General features: G+C 46.5%; 1 protein-coding gene across 3 annotated transcripts in view; it reads right to left on the bottom strand.

The window, feature by feature from the left end:
• The window catches only part of LARS2 (leucyl-tRNA synthetase 2, mitochondrial), a 236,287-nt gene that overhangs the window by 31,369 nt on the left and 182,955 nt on the right, over window positions 1–21,963 (bottom strand). For all 3 annotated transcript variants that reach the window (XM_077776920.1, XM_077776921.1, XM_077776922.1), the window contains 5 exons: window positions 19,295–19,399; window positions 16,635–16,750; window positions 12,547–12,830; window positions 9,100–9,198; window positions 6,375–6,512 (listed from right to left, as the gene is read on the bottom strand). In XM_077776920.1, coding sequence (XP_077633046.1) covers window positions 6,375–6,512; window positions 9,100–9,198; window positions 12,547–12,830; window positions 16,635–16,750; window positions 19,295–19,399 — 742 coding nt within the window. The remainder of the gene's footprint in view (window positions 1–6,374; window positions 6,513–9,099; window positions 9,199–12,546; window positions 12,831–16,634; window positions 16,751–19,294; window positions 19,400–21,963) is intronic.

The raw sequence follows: 21,963 nt of genomic DNA, 5'->3' as shown, positions 1-21,963 counted from the left end.
ATTCCCTTGGGCTAGATTTCTAGAAGTGCCATGAGTGTGTCTAAAAGCGTGAACGTTTTTTTCAGGCTCTCACCGTCTACCGTCAAACTGCCTTTCATAAAGCTCGCTCCAAGCTGCCTCCCCGCAGTGCAGGAGACACCGTCACCCACCCCGGCCTCTGTGCTACCCGGGAAATGGTGCCTCACTGCTATTTCGTTGTATTTCTATGACTACCAGCGAGGGAAGCATTTGACAGTATGCTGCCTCATCATTCGTGTATCTTCTTTTGCAAATCTCCTGGTCGTCAATTCTGGCTTGATCAGTGACCCGGCATTTCTGACGCACAACGGCACATGTGGTGTCCCATGTGGGGGCAGACCCAGCCCAGAGGCCAGCGTCCAGGAGATGGTAAAGAGGCCCGTGAAGAGCTCGGAGTACAGACCTAAACATGCACATGTGAACGAGGGCCAGGACTCACTTAGGAATGGGGAAAGAGTATTAGAACCACATAAACCTTTGCAGTAAAGCTGACGAAATGTAACCAGAATTAGAGTGAATTCAGGGCTCAGAGGCGATGGAATTTCTTGCATATGAGGCCCCCGAGAACCAAACACGTTACTTGTCCACACATGCGAAGTAGTGGCCCACATGGACACGGGACAGAGGCCTCAGGCTCCCAGGTTACAGCTACCACATTCATTTATTCATTCATTCATTTGTTTATGTTTAAAGACTGTATTTTGAAAGTAATCTTTACATCCAATATGGGGGTCGAACTCACGACCCTCAGATCAAGAGTCGCATGCTCCACAGGCAGAGACAGCCAGGCGCTCCTAGAGATAACTGCCTCAGACGGTGGCCAAGAGGCAGAGAAATGCGAACAACAGGGAGTAGTGGTAGCCTCAAATCTCTTCTGGAAGGACAATGCTAACCAAACACTATCCAAGAGTAATTCAGAAATAGACGTAAAGTTTTGATGGAGACACATACCAGCAAAACCAGCTAATAAATAGAGACATAAATACACAGTGGTTCCTCCTAGGCCAGCTGGAAAACATTGTTTGGAGGCCTTCAAACGCTCCGACTGGAGAGTCCTGAATTACCACAGAAGGTGGGTGACCTCAATTCATCTGTGGCAGACGGGTTTACCCAGACACCGCTGATGAAAAGGATACGCTCAGAGACCGATTTCAGAGGCTGTCCTTGCCCTGATGTGATTTTACAGAAGCGACACTAACAATTGTGCTGAGACACAAAGATAAAAGGAAATTCCTGCACCTTCTTCAAGGTCAGGTTTTGAGTACAAAAATAAATCTCTCTTTTTTGGGGAGTGGGAGGGCATGGAAGAGAATCTTACTATCTTATAAAGAATTTTTATTTTATTTTTTTTATTTCTTAAAATTTTTATTTACTTCGAGAGAGAGCACCTGTGTGCAAGCAAGTGGAAGAGGGGCACAGAGACAGGAAAGAGAGTCGGGCGCTTAACAGGATGAAGCCACCCAGGCACCCCTTGTAAAGAATTTTTTTAAATGCGCACAAAATACTGCACAGATACATTTCGCCATACACCAGACAGCTGTCCCTTAAGGCTGATGGTAAAGCAAGTGCCAGGTGTGTCTGGAGGCTCTCCTGAGTTAGAAATTCATTTCAATAGATACAACGTCATACCCCCAACTGTACTTTACAATGACAACAGAATGCTACAAACTTTTCCTGCTCCTTCTCTAATACAGTTTTAAAACCACTGTACAGGAGTCATAAAAATAGCCAGGCCTTGTCTTATATTTTACAATAGTCAGCCATTGACTCATTCATTGGTTCATTCACTGCTCCTACAAATAAATTCAGAAGCTGGAGAAATGGGTCCTGGAGCCAGAAATCATTTATGGTCTTTGTTTCCAGACCTGCATGAGAAGAAAACATTTCTCACAGTGTGTTTTCTCTCTATCCCAAGGAGAACACCTCCTTGTGAAAACATAAACTTCTTCCTTTTCATTTTTTTTAAAGTAGGCTTCATGCCTAACATGGGGCTTGAACTCACGGCCCTGAGATCAAGAGTTGTACGCTCTGCCCAGGGAACCAGCCAGGCATCCCGAAAAGCATAAACGTTTATCTGTTTATATCAAGGGCTTAAACTCAATTTAAATAAATACTTGCTGAGAAGGTACAGTGTCCATGATACTGTCACAGCAACAGGACACAATTCCCATCCTCAGGGGTAATTTTTAGCTGATGAGGTAAGGAACTTTCCACGGAGAAGAAATTCAAGGCAGAACAGGAAAAGTCTCAAGGTACAACATTTCAACTGAGGATTAATGCTTTTAATGTGTTCATTGCCCTTCTGACATGATCAGTTTACTTTTACACGTGAAGGGCTCTGGGACTAATGGGAAGAAAATTATTTTAAGTATTTAATTTCATTTATAAACGAGATATTATTTCTGTACAGTAGACTCTTAATCTGTGTACACAGAGAAGGGGAACAGGTCTGGGGAGGTGGAGGGAGGGGACTCTCAATATGCTTCATTTTGTGGAAACAGGACTGTAGTCTGTGTTACTTGATATACTTATTTATTTATTTGTTTTTAATGTTTACTTATTTTTGAGAAACAGAGACAGAGCATGAGCAGGGGAGAGGCAGAGAGAGAGGGAGACACAGAATCCGAAGCAGGCTCCAGGCTCTGAGCTGTCAGCACAGAGCCCGATGGGGGCTCAAACCCACAGAATGATAGATCATGACCTGAGCTGAAGTTGGACGCCTAACTGACTGAGCCACCCAGGTGCCCCTGAGACTTTTAAAGTAATATATTTTTTAATCTATCAAAAATTTAAGAACACATATCCTTTGACTCACTATTCTCATGTCAGGACTTGGACCTGCAGATATAAACTCAAACAGAAGCCAAGAATATGGACAGTCACTTGACTCTCTTCTTCCCTCCCTCCCTCCCTTCCTTATTCCTTCCTTCCTTCCTCCCTTTCTTCCCTTCCTCCCTCCCTTCCTTTCTTTCCTCCCTCCCTCCCTTCCTTATTCCTTCCTTCCTTCCTCCCTTCCTCTCTTTCTTTCTTTTGTAACAGCAATTAGAAAAATAGGTGACTGATTACATAAATGACGGTAGATCCATATGATGGTATACTATGCATAAACTGCAAAGGATGGGGGCTTCATACACGCTGATGTCCAAAGATCCCTAGGATATATCATTAAATCGAAAAAGCACAAAGCCGTGTCTGTAATATATGTAATGTTTTTAAAAGGAGTCTATCGGCAGAAATATGGAGATAACGCGAAATGTTTTTCTGGAAGAAATCAAAAGAAACTGTTCACAGGCTGAGGGAAAGGGGTGGAGGGTGGCCTACAGGGAGTGAGATTTCAATGTTCACTTTCTGTGCAGTTTAAAAAACTATCTTAATCTTAGACATGCATTTTTTATTTTATTTTCATTTTTAAACATTTATTATTTTATGTTTTTAAGTTGTTAACATGGGTAATCTGGACAAAGAGATCATCAGATTTTTCCCCCCTTTTCTTCTCTGTAATTAAAAAATAGTCTAGGGGGTGCCTGGTGGCTCAGTCAGTTAAGTGTCCGGCTCTTGATTTCAGCTTAGGCTGTGATCTCATGGGCTGTGAATTCGAGCCCTGCGTCTGCCTCCTCAATGAGTGAGTGTGGAGCCAGCTTAGGATTTCCTCTCTCCCTGTCCCTCCCATACTCTCTCTCTCTGGCCCTCCCATGCATGCATGAGCGTGCTCTCTCTCTCTCAAAACAAATAAATAAACATTTAAAAAAACCAGTGTAACGGATGCCGAATTAAAGACACAAAAACCAAAACACAACAACAATTGAAAAAAAAAAATCCCAGGAATTATGCTCCTGGCTGTGTGGCAGACAAGGAAGCCTAAATTACTGTCCTGGTGATAAACAAGTGAAAAGCCAGACAAACTATAAAAAACAATTGTTTTAAAGGTGTCACTGAACTGGTAAATTAAGAAATGAGGCTGAAACAACATTTAAATAAGAGCTAATGGATGGACCTTTATTAAAGAGCATGAAAGATATTCTAAAATGTGTATCTCAGATAAAGGGGAAATATTTCAGATGTTAAGGTCAGAGACATAAAATGGAAGGGGGGGCGCGCCTGGCTGGCTCAGTTGGTTAAGCATCCAACTTCGGCTCAGATCACGATCTCATGGTCCATAGGTTCGAGCCCCGCGTTGGGCTCTGTGCTGACAGCCCATAGCTGGGAGCCTGTTTCAGATTCTGTGTCTCCCTCTCTCTCTGCTCCTTGCCCACTCATGCTCTGTCTCTCTCTCTTTCTCTCAAAAATAAACATTAAAAAAAAATTTTTTTTAAAGTAAGAGTGAGAAAAGCTATCAGTAAGTATATACCTTCAGTGCAATTCCATTAAACTCCCAAGAGATATTTTTATGGAATGTGACAGGCTGCATCTGAAATTCATATGGAAGGACGAAGACCCATCACAGCCAAGCTATTCCTAAAGAAAAAGAACAAAGTAGGACCACCCTTACCAGGCAGTAAGACTTGTAAAATTAAAATTTTTAAAAAAGCCAATAAATAACTAGCACAGCACAAGGCAAACAGACCAACGGACAGAATAAAGATCCTATGAACAGGCCCTGTGGACATGCATGGAAACGTGACATTGATGGAGGGGCAACTAAAGATCAACAAGGAGATGCATGGACGTGTCCACTGAGGGCACTGAGGCACTAAATGCAACAGCCATAAAGGGAAAATTATTAAAATTTACGGCATTAAGTTCAGAGTTTCTGCTTGTCAAAAGAACCCATAAAAATCAGAGAAACAGAACTGGGAAAAAAAATACTTGCAATACATGTAGCTGGAAATGGATTAGCATCCAGAATATTTTCAAAGTTCCTACAATCAATAGAAGACAACCCAGAAATGCATGAAGGACACAGACAGGGAGTGACTGGAAGAGCACACACATCGGCCCCCTAACCACACTGATAACATGTTAAGCTTAAGTGAGCAGTGTCTCTCAGTTTCGTCCGTACCCCACACGCTGACCCATTACATGACCAACGCGGACAGGATGGAGACGTGCGGCCGGCGGGGGGGGGGGGGGGGGGGGGGGGGGGGGGGGGGGGGGGGGGGGGGCCTCACCTCTGTTGGCGCGAGCACACGTCACAGAAGCAGTCGGAAAACAAGCCGGGTGCACTGCAGTGAGGGTGGACACGTGTACACCCTGCAGGGCAGGAGTCCCACTCTTAGGTACACACCCCACACACATGCTGGCACACGAATGTCAGCAAACACGTACCAGAACGCTCGCAGTGGGGCTCAGCCTTGCACAAAAGGCTCCAACAACCACTGGTGGGGCTGCGGGCACAGGAACTGCATTCTGCACCGGGAATCCCCGCCACGTGACGGAATTCGGCACAACGGGAAACAGGACCACAACACTGCTCTGCGCCAGTGTGGACGGGTCCCCAAAAACGCGGAGCGAGCAAAGCAGGAGGGAATACATGAACTGTGGTTTTACGTACATAAAGCTCATCCACAAGAAAACCAAACAATACACACTGTTTCAAAACTATGTACAGAGGTGACAGATTTGTGAAGAGAAGAAAATGAATGATGCAAGTGGCAGGATAGGGGTTGGCTGGGGGAAGGGCAGTGGGTAGGGAGATGGTAAGACTGGGTAGGGGACCCTGGGTGCTCTAAGGGACTGAGGTACTCTATTTCTCAAATTGAGAAGGGGGTACAGGCATGTTCACTTCATTCTTCGAATTGTATAAGACGTTATACAATATACATACATATACTGAATGTACATACAATATCACACACACACACATATATATATGATGTATTTCATGGGGGAGAAAAGCACACACACACTTTGCTGACCAAATGGGGAATAGGTCGTAGGCCAACAGGAAGAAAATTTATCAACAGATTTATGATGTGATTCCCTAGCTTTAATCCATGATCTACTTTTACCAGAGTGATCTATCAAGGCAGGATTCAGTCCGGCTTAGAAAAAGAGCTTACACAGACTGTGGCCAGATAATAAACACCACCTCCAACGAGACGCTGTGAAAAGCCACACACCATTATGAACCGCTTCTCTCTGCCTCACAAGTAAAAGCCTCGGTTACTTAACTCCGCTAAACACACAGGAGCTGAGGGCAAGATTCTGTGCGAGTGTGCAACATCACACGCTAGAAGTGAGACGAAGCAACAGAAATGGCGCTTCAAGTGGCTGAGGCTGAGGGTGACCTCTGAGGTATACTTGAAACCCAGGAGTCATCCGCCACATATATTTACCTTGCTCCGCAAGAACTGCGACCTGTGTGGAGCTGTCGTTCATGGAACCAAATTCTTTTGCAAAGAGGGACAAGTGCTCACCTGTGCCTGACCATTTTTTGATCGTGGCAAAAATGGCTGAAGAATCTCGCATAGAACAAGTGCATGACAGCGTGTTCCTTCCCTCCAATGTACAGGTCCACGGGCATCCAGTAATCTGCCAGCGCGGTGCTGAAAGGGCTGTGAGAAAGAGAAATGGTCGTTTTTTAAAAACCCACGTTGTCATGATTAAATAAATCAGACAGAGCCATTGTAGTCTGCATGTGCCCCAAAACAGATTATGTCAGAGAAAGACTTACTTTTTATTTTTTAAATATAGTAAGAGAAGAACTTCTATACTAAAGGAAAGAAAAGATCGGTGTTAAATTAAGAAATTTATAAAAACTGTTGCAGAAGTTGCTGCTGTCAATTTAACAAATGCCGATTTTCATATAAAATGAAGACAAGAGGAAAACATGGAGGCAAAAGAAGGTATTTCAGTGGAAAAGGTATTTCTGTAAAATGCATATTTGAACACGTGGATTTATATTTTAATTTTTATTCCAATAAGGCGAATGAGATTTGTGAGTTCTTACCAGCAGGGGGCAATATGGCATTTACAAAGGAGATGAACAGGTAGAGACACTACATGTACATTTTAAAATAGGAATTCAATCTTATTTTTAAAAGCCGCCTTAAAACACAGATAGCCAGCGAGAGCCTGTATACGGTCTCCTGCATGCAAGGAGCATATTTAGGGTAACTATCACAAAATTGCCCCAACATCTTCCTCTGGCCTCCTCATACTCCCTGGTCCTAATAGGTGCTGGCGAGTAAAGAAAATACCATTCCCCTCTATTTTCTGGCTGGGACCCTGGAGGGGAGGCTGTGAGTATGCAGAGGTATGAGTGTGTGTGTGTGTGTGTGTGTGTGTAGGCGTGTGTGTTGTGGGAGGGGAGCAGAGATGGCTGAGGACTCATTTATTTATCTTTGAGAGAAAGAGCTGGAGCGGGGGTGGGGCAGAGAGAGAGACAGAGAGACAGAGAGACAGAATCAGAAGCAAGCTCTGAGACACAGAATCGACACAGGGCTCGAACCCACAAGCTGTGAGATCATGACCTGAGCCAAAGTCGGGCACTTAACCGGTTGACTGGGCCACCCAGGTGCCCTGGCTGGAGGGCTTTTAATCCCAAGGTAATGTGCTTCCTTGAGCTGATCCAATAAAGTAAACCTCTGCCTTCCGAGAATTTGTACTTTTGTACTCCGTGGTTTCAAATGTGTGAATTCTCTTCCCTAAACCTCAAAGCAATTCCCCCGCCCCTCGGCCCCCAGCACGGGCTTGGCTCAGACTGCAAGCCAGAGCCTGCAGCTCAGCAGGTAAACCTGGCCAACCGCCCGCATTTGCATCTTACTGCAGCCTGGTTTTCTCCAGTCACCATGTCAGAATTCTGGTAAAACTCAAAACAATTTTCATTCTTTGTGAATATTGGTTCCTCAGAAAAATCCAGCTGTCAATCTACGTGCCAAAAGAGAAAGGGAGGTCAAGGGTGGGACTCCTCCCGAGCATGAGTGTGGGGTTGAAGGGAGCTCTTTCCCCATGGTTTACCCCAGAAGCCACGTAGTAAGCACTCAAGCCAGTGCTAAAACTAGCAGCTGCATTTTATGAGGCAAATGACATGCTAAAAAGGATATTCCCAGATTGGGGGCTGTGAAGGCCTCAGATGCATGTTTCGCCAATCAAGGGTCTGGCATTGATGTAGAGCCTCCATCATCTGTAAGAAGGTTTTCCTTTGAAGCATTCTGAGAGAGAGAGCCTGATGGCCCTGGCATTCTTTTTTTTTTTTTTTAATGTTTGTTTATTTTTGAGAGAGATGAACAGACAGCATGAGCAGGGGAGGCGCAAAGAGAAAGGGAGACACAGAATCCGAAGCAGGCTCCAGACTCCGAGCTGTCATCACAGAGCCCAATGTGGGGCTCGAACACCCATTGCACTGGAAATGTATTCTTTTACGAACACTGAAGGAAAAGAGGGGCGTTCTGATATGCAGACTATGGGGTTTGAGAGCAAAGGTTCTCCTGTGGACAAGAGCAGCTTGGGAGGCCTCTGAAGCATGGTGGTTGCCATTTCCCCTGCTCCGCAATAGCCTTCTTTTGCACATTCTCTGTACCCTCTCTCCCTACATCTCACCTCAGAGAAAGTACATTTGTTCCAATCAGACTACTTTTTGCCTCACATGGGCATAGGCATCATCCTGGGAAGGCTATAACCTCTGTAGTACTCAGCCAATGAGGAACCAGGGGAGGGGCTTGCATGCTAGGAGATAAATTGTCTGCTGTTACTGCCCTGACTGTGCCTGTCCATCAGACACCCACTCTTGCAAGAACACTGAATGCTGATTAAAGCCTCGTTCCACGGTGCTCCAAGTCTCCGTGACCCTCCTTTGATTGGGTCAGCGGGCTTATTTCTCACTAACAGACTTGGGACTTTCTACTGGATAACCTTTGCTCAGGGCTTCTTGGTGGTGGCCTGGCTAAGACTTTCTCAGAGCTACACTGTGGTCTGAGACTCTTCCAACCCAACCTTCCTCCCTTCCTCTCACTCCCTTATCGGGCATGGGGCCTGCACGGTGGTCCATAAGGGCTCTCCCCACCAGCTCCTGCTCCCCTTTCCCCCCAACCTTTCAGGTGCTGCCCCCAGTAAATCTCTTGCACATATACTTCCATCTTGGTGTCTGCTTCTTGGAAGACCCAAACTGACACATGCTCAAAGGATTTAGGAAGGCTTTACCTGTGAGCATTCTCCGGGTCAGTATATCTGAAGTAGTACCAAGCAGAATCAACAAAGGTATCCATTGTGTCCGTCTCTCTCTTGGCGGCTCCCTTGCACCTAAGAAATAAAGGAAGTTCATCAGTTGGTTTCTTTTTAAATTTTAATGCAGTTTTTCCACCGGCTTTTGAGAACGCTATGATAACTTAGTATCAATTTAGAATGTCACAAGAACAATGCCTCATCATGGATCAGTAATTCAGAGAATACTCTCCTTTTGTATTGTTCGGTACATGATGTTTTAAAGAAATTTACAAATAAAAATTTAAATCTTCACCAAGTAAAAGTCTTATTCTCCACTTGTCTGAATTTTACCTGGTAGAAAATCTAACAACCTAAGAGGATAAACCAGGAGTGTCTCTTTTGCACATTAAGTTCTATTTTTGGCATGTCCATATTGCCTTCAGCCAATGCCTAGTTTATGATACTTATGAAGAAAATCGATTTATGAAGAGAAGGTGAAAACCAAATGTAGATGTGCTGAAGAAATAACTTGGGTCTTCTCTATCTCTACCAGGGCAAGGGGCAGAAAGCAAATCCTTGGAAGAGAGGTCACCTTGGAGGCCCAAAGGCAGTGGCGTGCTGGAGCCACCCTTCACACCAGCTTGTGAGAATCAACTGTTCACACCTCTTCCCGACTCGGTGGCAAGTAATGTCAAGACAGTAGCCTAAACCCAGCCCTTGGTGGAAGTAAGTACACTACAGAAATTGGCAAACACCACAAATCAGAAGCTCCCTTCCAACACGCCCCTGCCAAAGGATGGGATACAGAAAGGTAAAGACTGCCCTACTGTTCAAGAAAGCAAATGAAGGGAGATCCTTGGTGTGTGACAGGCTGAAAAGACAAAGCGATCCTCGGGATGGGGATGCCTGGGGAGGATTAAGGCTCCACAAAGGCCCAATGCCTGAACCAGTTCTGAAACCCATGCCCAGTGTGATGGGCCCACGGGACCATACAAGCCAGGTGCAAAAGACCGGCAACTTGCAGGAACCCAAGAGAGGGTGTCCTTAGTCAAGCCTAGCGTAGGAGGGTCTCAGCCCCTGCCCCCGCCGACTCCTCCAGGCCTGGGTCAGCAGTGGGTGGGTCACGCCAGTTATCACGAGCTGCAAACAGGGGCCCTTTGCAGAGAACACAGTTCTGACTCCAGGCTCTGCCTTTTGAGGATGGATGTAGGACCAGCCACCCTTTGAAATGCTGCCCTTTTGGCAGTCAGAGTCCTTGGGGGCTCTTGGAGATTTTCAGGAGGGACATGAGGAGCCCCAAGAGCATCTGATGAATCTTTTGCTAATTTCACATGCAAGGGAATAAGTCTGCTTTTAATTCAAAAATAAAAGAAGGCTTGACTTTAGATCTTGCATCTGTGAAGCAGTTCAGACTGGCTTTACAAATTGTACCGAAGGAGACAGCCGCCACCCCCTTCCCGCCAAGCTTCTGCTTATTAAATAGAAGTGGTTGAGCAGAGAGACAGGAGCCCCAGATCTGGAGGGGCTCTGGGACTCACAGGGGCCTCCCTCTGGGGACAGCGGATGTTTAGGGGAGAGAGCCCTGAGGGAACCCTGTTTCCTACTGCCCGGGCTACTGTGAGACACTGAGCTCAACAGCACATCTCAAAATTAAAGCCAGGTCTTTTTAGTTGGAAAGCAACCAACCAGAACATAGACACTATGTGGGGAAATAATTACAAGACAAAAGTTCCTTCTTCTCCCACACTGTTAGTGCAGGTGTACAAGTCAGGAAGAAAATGCAGGGCTCAAGTGATCAAAGGAGTCGTGACTGGCTACAACCTGCCAGGATGATTTTCTTTCTAGCGGTCATGGGGGACTGGAGGACACCAACATATTTTATTACCAACACCAAAAGCTGATTATGCAGCACAGGCTACTTGCTAAGTGGGAGGGACAGGTGATGGTGACAGTGCCAATGGTATTACCATTATGAGCTCCAGCGGTACTAACGGGGTAGCAGGCAATGAGCCAAACGCTTCCCAGACATTCTCTCACTTAATCCCAGGAAGCGTGGGGATTACAAGGCAGATACCACTCATGTCCCAATTCTGCAGATGAGTAACTGAAGTCCAGAGGGGTTAAGCAATCTGCCCAAGAGTAAGGACTCCACACATGTGGTCCTTACCACTGTGCCTCCCTGATCGGACATGCTGATTCCGTGACTGTCAGCCCTGGATGCTCATTAGAACCGTCCAGGGAGCCCTGACCAATACTGAGGCCTGGGCTCTGCCCTCCCGGAATCCACAGCCAGGGTAGGAAAACTTCTCCCCACCCGCAGGGCCCTGGGCTGCCGCAGCTGGTGCGAAGGCCACCAATGTCTCTGGCAGAGAAGCCCTTCTGTCCCTGCTTATCAATACAGAGGGTGTGCTAGCTTCTCCTGGAGCCCACGTTTTTCCCCCAGAAAGACCCAGAGCTCCCTATGTTCCTGCCCACAAGCCTTATCCTAAAACCACTTGAGGGAGGACCTGAGAGGACAGGGGTAACACTTCCATGTACCAGCTGGTAGGGTCATTGTGCAGGATTACATGTGTTAATTCAGTCTCCTGAGCAGCCCTTCAAGGGTGGTTAGTTTCTGATAAGAAAATCAAAGCTCAGAGAGGTTCAGTACTTTCCCCAGGCCATAGAGCTAGTCAGCCAGCAGGGCCAGGACTTGAATCCATTACCGTCTAACTCCCCAGCTTGGGCCTTGCAATTGCACTATGGTTCCCTAATTCCTAACCTGGTACCTAGCTCTGGACTGGCAGAAGACTAAATTATTTTAACATCCTCATCATGATCGATAAGGCAGAAAAAAATGGCTTCTCCATAAAGTAGGAAGATACAGAGCCAGGACTGGTCACTTACGTGTTTAATCAGCTGGTCTGGTATCACGAAAAGCACATATGAGATAGGCCAGCGAACTAACAATAAAACAATCCTACTTCCAAAATAAGGAGGTGTTTCAGTATATTAAAGAGCAAAATCCCTGAGTGTACACACTTTCGTGGCTACCACTCTGCTGCTTATGGGAAAATTTCCACCGTCATCAAGCCACTAGGTGGGAAAACCAAGGCAGAGAAGAGAAACCATTGTCTCTCATCTCCAAGACGCCCTCTGGAATATGGAATGGACGGCAGTGGCAGTAGTTACACAGCTACGCGTGAACACGTGCAGCTTTCCATCCACTGGGTCAGGTGTTTCTGGGAGAGATGTGAATGGACATGGCCGCGTCTGCTGGCTCGGAGAGGAGAGGAGAGGGTGCTCATCCCAGCGGCTAGGCCTCAGGTCCCAGCCCCTTCTCTCAAACATCTTGAAAGACCTAGCATCTTCTTTCCAGTCCGGTGGAAGCGCCACAAAAAGGGAGCAGAGGGTGTGAAACTCCTGCTGGGCTCACACCCGGTGCCAGGGCTGGGGGCTCCTTACCTCGGGCAGGCGCAGTTCACCCAGTCCGAAGCCGCTGCCAGTGGGGAGCCTCCCTTGCCGGTAAAAGACGTGATGTGGGGCAAGGTCACGGGCAAATCCTGCAGCGGCACTGGCACGGGGCCACAGGACGGGCAGTGGACCACGGGGATGGGCGTGCCCCAGTACCGCTGTCGCGAAATCAGCCAGTCCTTCAGTTTGTTACTTGTCACCTCTCCGCCGACTCCCTTCCTCCGGGCTTTCTGAGTCAAGGCTACAAACGCATCCTGCCGGTTCATGCCTGTGAACTGCAAGGGGAAAGAGAGAAATCCTATTCTTCCCTCCACGAGGACAAGGTATCACCACCGCCCCCATGTCACCAGACTGCTATTTTTGTGTGTGGTCTGTGCGGGGCTGTGTTGTGTCTTCCTGACCCCCAGGTGCCTTTACCTTTGTGGCCCTTTCCCCCTTAGGATAATATTAAAAATTGTATTTTATGGGGCACCTGGGTGGCGCATTCGGTTAGGCGTCTGACTCTTGATCTTGGCTCACGTCAGGATCTCACAGTTTGTGAGTTCAAGCTGGGCTCTGCACTGATTGCGTGGTGCGTGTTTGGGATTTTGTCTCTTTTTCTCTCTGCCCTTCCCCTGCTCATGCTCTCTCTCTCAAAATAAATAAATAAACTTGAAAAAAATTTTAAATTATATTTTAGGACTGTGTTGAATGAAAACAAATAAAAATTTTGAAATCATAAAAGTTAACTTTTTTCCCCCTCTGATTTTAAAAGAAATTAAAACCTTTCTGGGGACCCTAAAAGTACTGGTAGGCCCAGGCCCTGTGTCCAGTGTGCCTATTGGGGACACTGGCTCTGGTTCTGCGGCTCTCCTCATCACCTGAGCCGTGAAATACTACAGAGATCATCAAATACCAGCTTTGAGTGGCCAGCAAAGAACTGCATGACACACATTTCTAACAACTAGTCCGCTGTTGGGGAAAACATAATCCAGCAGAGAAAAGGTTCAATACCCTAAAGCCGAAGTAATTCAGGCAAAGCAGGGGAATGAATTGGAGCCATAGTGGGAAGGACCATAACTGCTCCTTCTCTGTTTAAATGCTCCCATTTTATAGAGAGCATAGTGAAACACTACAAGTAGAAAAGAGAGGGGGCCCCAGGTAGCTCAGTCAGTTAAGCATCCGACTTGGGCTCAGGTCACGATCTTGGGGTTCGTGGGTTTGAGCCCCACGTCAGGCTCTGTGCTGACAGCTCAGAGCCTGGAGCCTGCTTTGGATTCTGTGTTTCCCTCTCTCTGCCCCTCCCCTGCTTGCGTTATGTCTCTCAAAAATAAACATTAAAAAAATTTTTTTAGGGGCGCCTGGGTGGCTTAGTCGGTTAAGCGTCCAACTTTCACTTAGGTCATGATCTCACGGTTCATGGGTTCGAGCCCTGCGTCGGGCTCTGTGCTGACTGCCAGCTCAGAGCCTGNTAAAAAAAAAAAAAAACAAACAAAAAAAAAAAAAAAAAAAAAGAACGGAGCCAGCATAGAATGCCAATGGGGGGCTCGTGGGTACCCTGGAATTGGTTCACTGAAGACAGGCCGCATACCTACTATGTGCCAGGCCTCTGTTAGGCATTGGGGGCACAAAGGTAAATATGCTCTGCCCCTTCCCCACAAGGATTACGGTCATGAGGCGTACAGAAATCAGTCCAGCGGTGTTCATCAAAAGCAGCTCCTTCCTTGGGGTCTGCAGGGTTTCCCGAAGTACACACGGTGTTCCCTACCATGGGAATGCCCACACTCCAGAAGGCGTCTTCCATATTCCACACTCCCGCCATCGTACAATAATGGGGTAAATGATTATAAGCTCTCTTGAAAGTCTACTTTCTCCACGTGTCACTGTCTTTACCTTCCAGAAGCTCATGGATGACAGGTGCCTCTTACCACCTGTTCTCCCTCCACCCGCTGGAAAGAATTTATTATCCTAGATATTTAGTCTAGAGCCAGGAGAGGGCTCAGTGGACTGCCTGAAGCTATCTGAAGAAGCCAGCGAGCATAATTAACGTCAGTCCCATACTAAGGGGCAGGTATCTCTCTGGATACTTCAGAAGCCTAGTTCTGACCATGAGTGCCCCCTTTCTTGCCCTGCAGAGAGATATCAAGGGCTCCCCTACAGGCACCTTGGTTTGGCTCTGCTCCGTCTCCAGCTCCAACACAGTCTAAGAGAAGGTTTAAAGTTCCGTATCTTAGAGCATGACTCACGTCTGGGGATACCATTTATGAAGTGAAGACACAAACGTGAAAGTCAGAAAATGTCACCCATATAAGGAAAAAACTTGGCCAGACTCTTATTCTTCTTATGTATCTATCTGTATACATACCTACAAAATATCCCATAGCCAGGTAATCCCAAACCTGAAAATCTTGGACCTCCAGGTCTAATTGAATCAGGATCACCCCAGCTGGGGCCAGCAAGCATCTCCTGGGTGATTCAGAAACACAGCCAGGTAGGCACTCACGAGGTGAAACTGGCAGTTTCCAGAGTCAGCTGCACATGAGAATCACGTGGGGAGCACTGAACACGCCTGATGATCTATCCATGCCTCCCACCCTGTAACCGTCAGACCAGAATTTCTGGGGTAGCACTCAAGCCATCAGTGGTTTAAAAAACTTCCCAGGTATTTCCAATGGGCAGCCAAGTTTAAGAAACAGTGCTCTAAACCGGAAGAGTCAAACCTTAATAAGCACACAAATCTCATGGGGGATCTTATTAGACTCAGAGGGCTCTAAGAGTCTCCACCACTAGCAAGTGATGCCTGTGTGGCCAGCCGGTACAGGGACCACACTTTGAGTAGCAAGGTTCTGGGCCAGTGATCCTCAAAATATGGATCCTGGATTAGTAGCAGCAGCAGCATCTGAAACTTGTTAGAAATGCAAATTCTTGGGTTCTACCTGGGACCACTGAATCACAATCTGCCAGGCACCCTGTGTTTGAACAAGGCACCAGTCGTTCTGGGGTGCGCTCAAGTTTTAGAAGCACCATCTCCGCTCTTTCCCACTCGCCCCTCACCCTACCTCTTCCATCATACTCCCTGGCCTGGGGCAACTGCAAGGCTGAGGTCAAATCCTGCCAGACCTACCGCCTGACAAGAGATAACCTGGACCAAATTAATAAACGTGGTTCAACTTCAGTGTTCATTTCCATAGATAAGCTCAACTTTAGGTAGAAACAAGTCAATAATCTGGGGAGAACAGAGATCTCTGGGAAGAACAGCCAATTTCAGTCACTCTCCCAAGGAATTAGTTTCCCTGAGGGGCGCCTGGGTGGCTTAGTCGGTTAGGCGTCAGACTTTCGCTCAGGTCATGATCTCGCGGTTCGTGGGTTCGAGCCCCGCGTCGGGCTCTGTGCTGACAGCCAGCTCAGAGCCTGGAGCCTGTTTCAGAGTCTGTGTCTCCCTCTCTCTCTGACCCTCCCCTGCTCACGCTGTCTCTCTCTCTCCTAGAAATAAATAAAAATATTAAAAAAAAAAAAAAAAAAGGAATTAGTTTCCCTGGAAGGGGGAGTTTTTTTCCAGCAGGAGATTCCCCCAAATAGAGTGACTACGATAACCATGAGCCTAGGATTGGGCTTAACTTAGAGATGATAAATTTCTAGGTCTTAAAAAAAAAAAGAATATTATTTTGTTTTCACAGATTAAGAAACAGGGCTGCAAGACTGTCAGGTATCGGATGAGTGAAATGGTAGGTTGTAATCTGCACCTGAAGGAAAACAGCTCATCAAGTCCATGCCAAGGTCATGATCTGAGGAAAACAGCTCAAGTTCATGCCAAGCTCATGATGTGGGGAAAACAGCTCATCAAGTACATGCCATGGTCATGATCTGAGGAAAACAGCTCAAGTCCATGCCAAGGTCATGATCTGAGGAAAACAGCTCATCAAGTCCATGCCAAGGTCATGATGTGAGGAAAACAGCTCATCAAGTCCATGCCAAGGTCATGATCTGAGGAAAACAGCTCAAGTTCATGCCGAGGTTATGACCTGAGGAAAACAGCTCATCAAGCCTATGCCAAGGTCATGATTGGAGATGCTGTGAGGCCCACACCATGGGGAACCCACCTCAGCAGAGCCGCGGAGTCTCTCTGTGCCATCCGGCAAAGTCTCAATGACGTGGGAGTAGGGTAGGCCTAGGGTTTGGGCTAAGCTGGCGTCCTCCGGGCTGGTGCTGGGAATTCCTATTCAGGGGAGAAGAAGCACAGGACACCTTCTTTGCAAATACTCAAGTCACAGAAGTATTGACAGCTCTGACACACTCGGCTTTAGCTCCCTCTTTTGGCTACAGAAGTTATAAAGCCACAGCGCATTCCTCGGGAAAATGGAGCACAGTCTTGGAGAAACCCACCACCCTAATACAGCCAGTTTACTAGGCTGGCTCTTTTTCCTTTAAGTCTTTATCCTGTGCTTCATTTCTTAAAAAAAAAAAGAGTTGTAATTCTAAAATACACAACTTGGGGTGTTTTGTGTCATTGAGATAGGGAAGCGCAGGCATCTGGAGAAGCTTCTTGTCTGAATTCCCTCGGTGACTGAGGACAGCGGCATTCTCTCGAGATGCAGGGCTACCTCTCCCAGCATTTCCCGGCACTCTGGAAAAATCTACTTGGTCCAGAAGTGGAAAGCTGATGACTGTGTTTCTGCACGCTGCGCTTTGTTCCCAAAGGCAATGGTGCGTTCATCCCGGGCAGAAATTTATTCTTCAGCCCATATATGCCCTCGAGATGGAGTTGAGCATTAAGTAAATGACCAAGGGCCGAGGGCCAAGGCCTGCTGTGTCGGCTTCGGCTACCCATAAACATGAGCCTCGTCACGTGGCCGCCAAGAGAGAAAACTACGGGCAACGCACACGGTGCTTTCAGTCAGCCTTCCACGGGCATCCTCCCTGGGACGCCACCCTACACAGGTGATTTAAGGTTCGGGAGACAGGTCCTAAAGTTCCCTGGCAGGACGGAACGCTCCGTGGAGTGATGGAAAGTTCCATGCCGTGCTGGCTGAGGTTACTGACCAAAAGCACCTAAGGAGGCAGATAAATGTTCCGAGTGGACTCGAAGGATGTGAAGGGGTGAGGATAAACAGCAAGCAATAAATATTACTGGGAAGCGTTCATGGTCAAGAAGGGAAAAGGGTCATTTATTAGCTTCCCAAAACGTATGGTGTTTTGGAAACATTTGGAGAAATGTTTGAAAGGAGACACTGTGGCCAAAAAATTTATTTGACCACATAAAGAATGCTCTGGACCACAGGATGGGTTATGTGGGGCTCAGCAGGATGTGAACTATTTGTTGTTGTTGTTGTTTTCATCTGTATTTTTGAAAGAGAGAAAGACAGAGTCCAAGCAGGGGAGGAACAGAGAGAGAGGGAGACAAAGAATCTGAAGCAGGCTCCAGGGTCTGAGCTGTCAGCACAGAGCCCTACGTGGGGCTTGAACTCACAAACTACGAGTTCAGGACCGGAGCCAAAGTTGGATGTTTAAACAACTGAGCCACCCAGGCGCCCTGGATGAACTATTTGTAAAGTGCAGGTGAAATGGCAAAAATACTGCTTTCTCTATTTTTTTTATTTCTATTTTTCTTCTTAGAAGGCAAGAAGCAGAACGTAGAAAATGTTAATAATGGAACTGGGAAATCAAGACAACAGGAAAAATTATTTACATGCACATCCAAAAAAAATCAGATTTTTTTTCTTTCAGGATTTTCAATATGTGCCCGTAATTTGACTCAAAATACACCCCTCCCTACCCCCTCCCAAAAAACCAAAACCCCCATCAGTAAAAGAAGCTTTTACTCTGTATCTTGGCTGGTTGTTATTAGTGAATCTTACTAATTACAAAATATGTAAAAGTAATAGAAGGAATTATTTCCCTTAAGCAACACACTTTCTAGGTTCCAATGGTCCGAAGGGAATGGCCTGAATGGCTTAATATCCATTTTCTGTTTGGATGTTTCTTCAAATCATTTTGTCAAAAACTGATCTGGGAACCGGGAGGGAAAACACGAATTTTGATGAGAAGTGCTATTTCTTCTGGGTGCCAGGAAATTGAGAGTGTGTAAGTTAACGTTCTCTGCAGGTTTCTGACACTTTGAGGCTGGCTGGGGTCTGCAGTGGGAATCTGGAAGAGGGGCGCTCGGGTTCATCCGAAGGGCAGATTTCGCACGGGCTGTTGTTAGTTCTAAGCCTTCGGTTTGCCCCCGAGCCCTGCCAGGTGACGACATTTGAGAACTCCTAGGGGTGACCGAGGCCTCAGGGGATACCCAATGCACAGTTCTAAATGCACCTCCAACCCTATTGTTGTGTCACGATCTCTTACCTGGAGGGCTCAAGTTCACCTCCTCCGCAGACCTCTGCCAAAACCCAACCCAATCCATCACTCGAGCTCAGAAACCCCATCTCCGCAGTTGCTTGGATCTATGAGCTCCGAAATTAGATTTCATGTGAGTTGTACTAGTCCCCATACCATACATATGAGTTTCACCAACGAGCTCTACTGGCCAGATACTTTTTTTATTCTCAGTAGTAACTAGCAAGCTGAGGGATACTGGGTATGTTTTCAAAATGCAGTTATTAAATAAGGGATGTTTAATTGAAGGGGCATATCATTTTTTTTCCAGAGGCAAAACAGACCATAGAGTCAGCAGGGAGCAATTCCAGTTGACGGCAACAGGCTGGTATTTTGATCTAGAGCCTGCAAAGTATATTATCCTGATTATATTTGAATAGCTACTTACCTATTTTGGAATCCAGAGAGCCCTCAAAGTCAGCGTTGGCCAAGATAACGACAGGGGCCTCCTGCTGGGTGAGCATGTTCACAGCCATCACGGGCGTGAGGCAGTCTGAAAATGAGAGCGAGGGACAGCTGGGTACTCACACCATGAGTCTCAGAGGAGACAAGTGAGAAAAATAAGCACTGGGGGTTCTGTGTTTTGTGCTAATTGTTTAAAAAATCTGTCCTTTGAAAGTATTAGTGGATAATTCACACCAGTAGAAAGAAAGTCAAAAGATTAAGCAAATACACAAAAATGCTCATCTATGCTCACAACCAAAGAAGTGAAATGGTGTTTTTACTTTCCAGATGGTAAAAGATGTTCCCGCCACCCCTTTTTCCTTCAGAAAAATACCTCTGTCAGTGGCTCAGTCAGTTAAGTGGCTTACTCTTGATTTTTGGCTCAGGTCATGATCTCGTGGTTTGTGGCTTTGAGCCCCCTCTCTCCCTTTCTCTCTCTGCCCCTCCACTGCTCACGCTCTCTCTCAAAAATAAATAAACATTTAAAAAAATACCTCAAATATACAGAAGAACAAGCAACACAAAAATCTACAATGACTAGGAGCTGTCTGGAATTCCAAATCCTAACACCTGAAAATGGAAGTAGATAGGAGAGTGGAGAGTAACTAAGCAGAGAGCAGGAGCGATCTGGACACACAAAGGCAGAACAGTTCTCCCACCTACCCTTTCTCAGGAGACAGTGGAGGATGTATTCCAGCAAAACAAAGGGGTAAATTAAGAAAGAAACAGAAATGGGATCTAGAAAACTGAGGATCCAACAAAGGAAAGAGGGTCAAGACACCCTCAGAACAAAGACAGAAGGAAGCCCTAGGCAGCAGAGGCCTAGAGAGTGACCACGTCAGGCCTGAGCAGGACAGAGGGCCCACAAAGCATCTTTTGGGGGGAAAAAAAGGGATCAATACATTATCTGACAGGTTGGAATATGGAGAAAACTTGTATTGAGAGGAGTTTTAAAGAGCCCCTGGGAGGGTGTGGGAAGACTTAGAAATTCAAAGAACACAAAGCAAATGAAAAAAAAAAAGATATCATTAACTTCAGACAAAACAGAAAGTATTACCAAAAGGAAAATGTAATCATAGTGCTTGGCTCAGTTGTGAACGACATTTATGTGGTTATAATAAAACACTTAATTTGGAATTATCCAAACAGTATGTCACCTTAAATGAAGCTTGTTACAACCACCATAGCATGGAGAAAAGCCATTAATAGATGAATCTTCACTGACAATATATGGGAATGGAAGCATGAAGACACAAACACAGTCCCAAAGGAAGAAGGGATGAAAAGTGGTAAACAATTAGCGAGTTCACTTGAGCTTAGTGCAACACAAGCAACTGACAACAGTTATAATTTGTGAACTCTTACTATCTGTATTTGCCATGTTTTAAGACTTTATATAATTATCTAAAATGTTTTACAAACCCCAAAGTTAGACTATGCCCAGGAAGCAAGCTTAATTCTTTTCCTTTCTCTTTCTTTCTTTAAAATTTTTAATGTTTACTAATTTTTGAGAGACAGAGTGTGAGCGGGAGAGGTGTAGACAGAGAGGGAGACACAGAATCCGAAGCAGGCAACAGGTTCCAAGCTGTGAGTAAAGAGCCCAATGTGGGGCTCAAACTCACAGACTTCGAGATCATGACCTGTGTCAAAGTCAGATGCTTAACCAACTGAGTCACTCAGGTACCCCTCTTTTCTTTTTTTAATGTTTATTTTATTTTAGGGAAGAGTGTGTGTGTGTGTGTGTGAGAGAGAGAGAGAGAGAGAGAGAGAGAGCGCACGCTGGGGAGGGGAGGAGCAGAGAGAGAGTAGGGGACAGAAGATCTGAAGTGGGCTCTGTGCTGACAGCAGACAGCCCGATGTAGGGCTTGAATTCCCAAACCGCGAGATCATGATCTGAGCAGGAATGAAGAGTCAGATGCTTAAATGACTAAGCCACCCAGGCACCCCTAGATTTATTCTTTTCAAAGAGGGAAAGATAGGCTCCGGAGGCATCTAAGCCAGATCTTCTCTTCTTTTACCTTGGCGGCGGGGGCTGGGGGGGATCAGGAAGCAAAGGATGGCCTAAGGTGGAAACAGAGTGACACACAACCCAAACAGGTCTCCAGGGCGCCCACGGCTGGGAGCCACCTGTGCCTGAGCTGCCTACGTGCTGACATCTGTCGAAGGGGAGACCGTATTTCTGCTGTCGTTCTGCCCCTCATCAAAGAAGGCGTGTGCACACGTGAAGTCTGCAATTATGATTAAATGTGATGAGGAAGACGGGAGATGAGGGGAGGCAGTGCAAGAGTAAAAGTCTCAGGGTAACGTCGAGAACTGGCGAGCTGGGGGGGGTGGTGCAGGGGAGGCGTATTTACCCAAACACAAGGAGGTCTGCCCCAGAGAAACAGCTGTGGCACAGGCTGACCCCAGAAATGCCTCTCCTTCCGATTCCGCAATGGAACACTTAGCTGGACACACAGCGGCACAGCTCATGACAGCACAGCTCAGCCTCCCTTGCACATGGCCATGGGGTACATGCAGAAGCGACTTCTAGGTCATGCTCTCAGAGGAAGGAGCACACCCTTCTTTCCCCGCTTCCTACTTAAAGCAATGCAGACGAAGTGCACAACATCT

Source organism: Crocuta crocuta, unplaced genomic scaffold, assembly GCF_008692635.1.
Source record: "Crocuta crocuta isolate KB4526 unplaced genomic scaffold, BGI_CrCroc_1.0 scaffold77, whole genome shotgun sequence".
NCBI classification, from domain to species: Eukaryota; Metazoa; Chordata; class Mammalia; order Carnivora; family Hyaenidae; genus Crocuta; species Crocuta crocuta.
The sequence above is the reverse complement of the archived record's forward strand: the minus strand, read 5'-3'. Positions and strand labels throughout refer to the sequence as shown.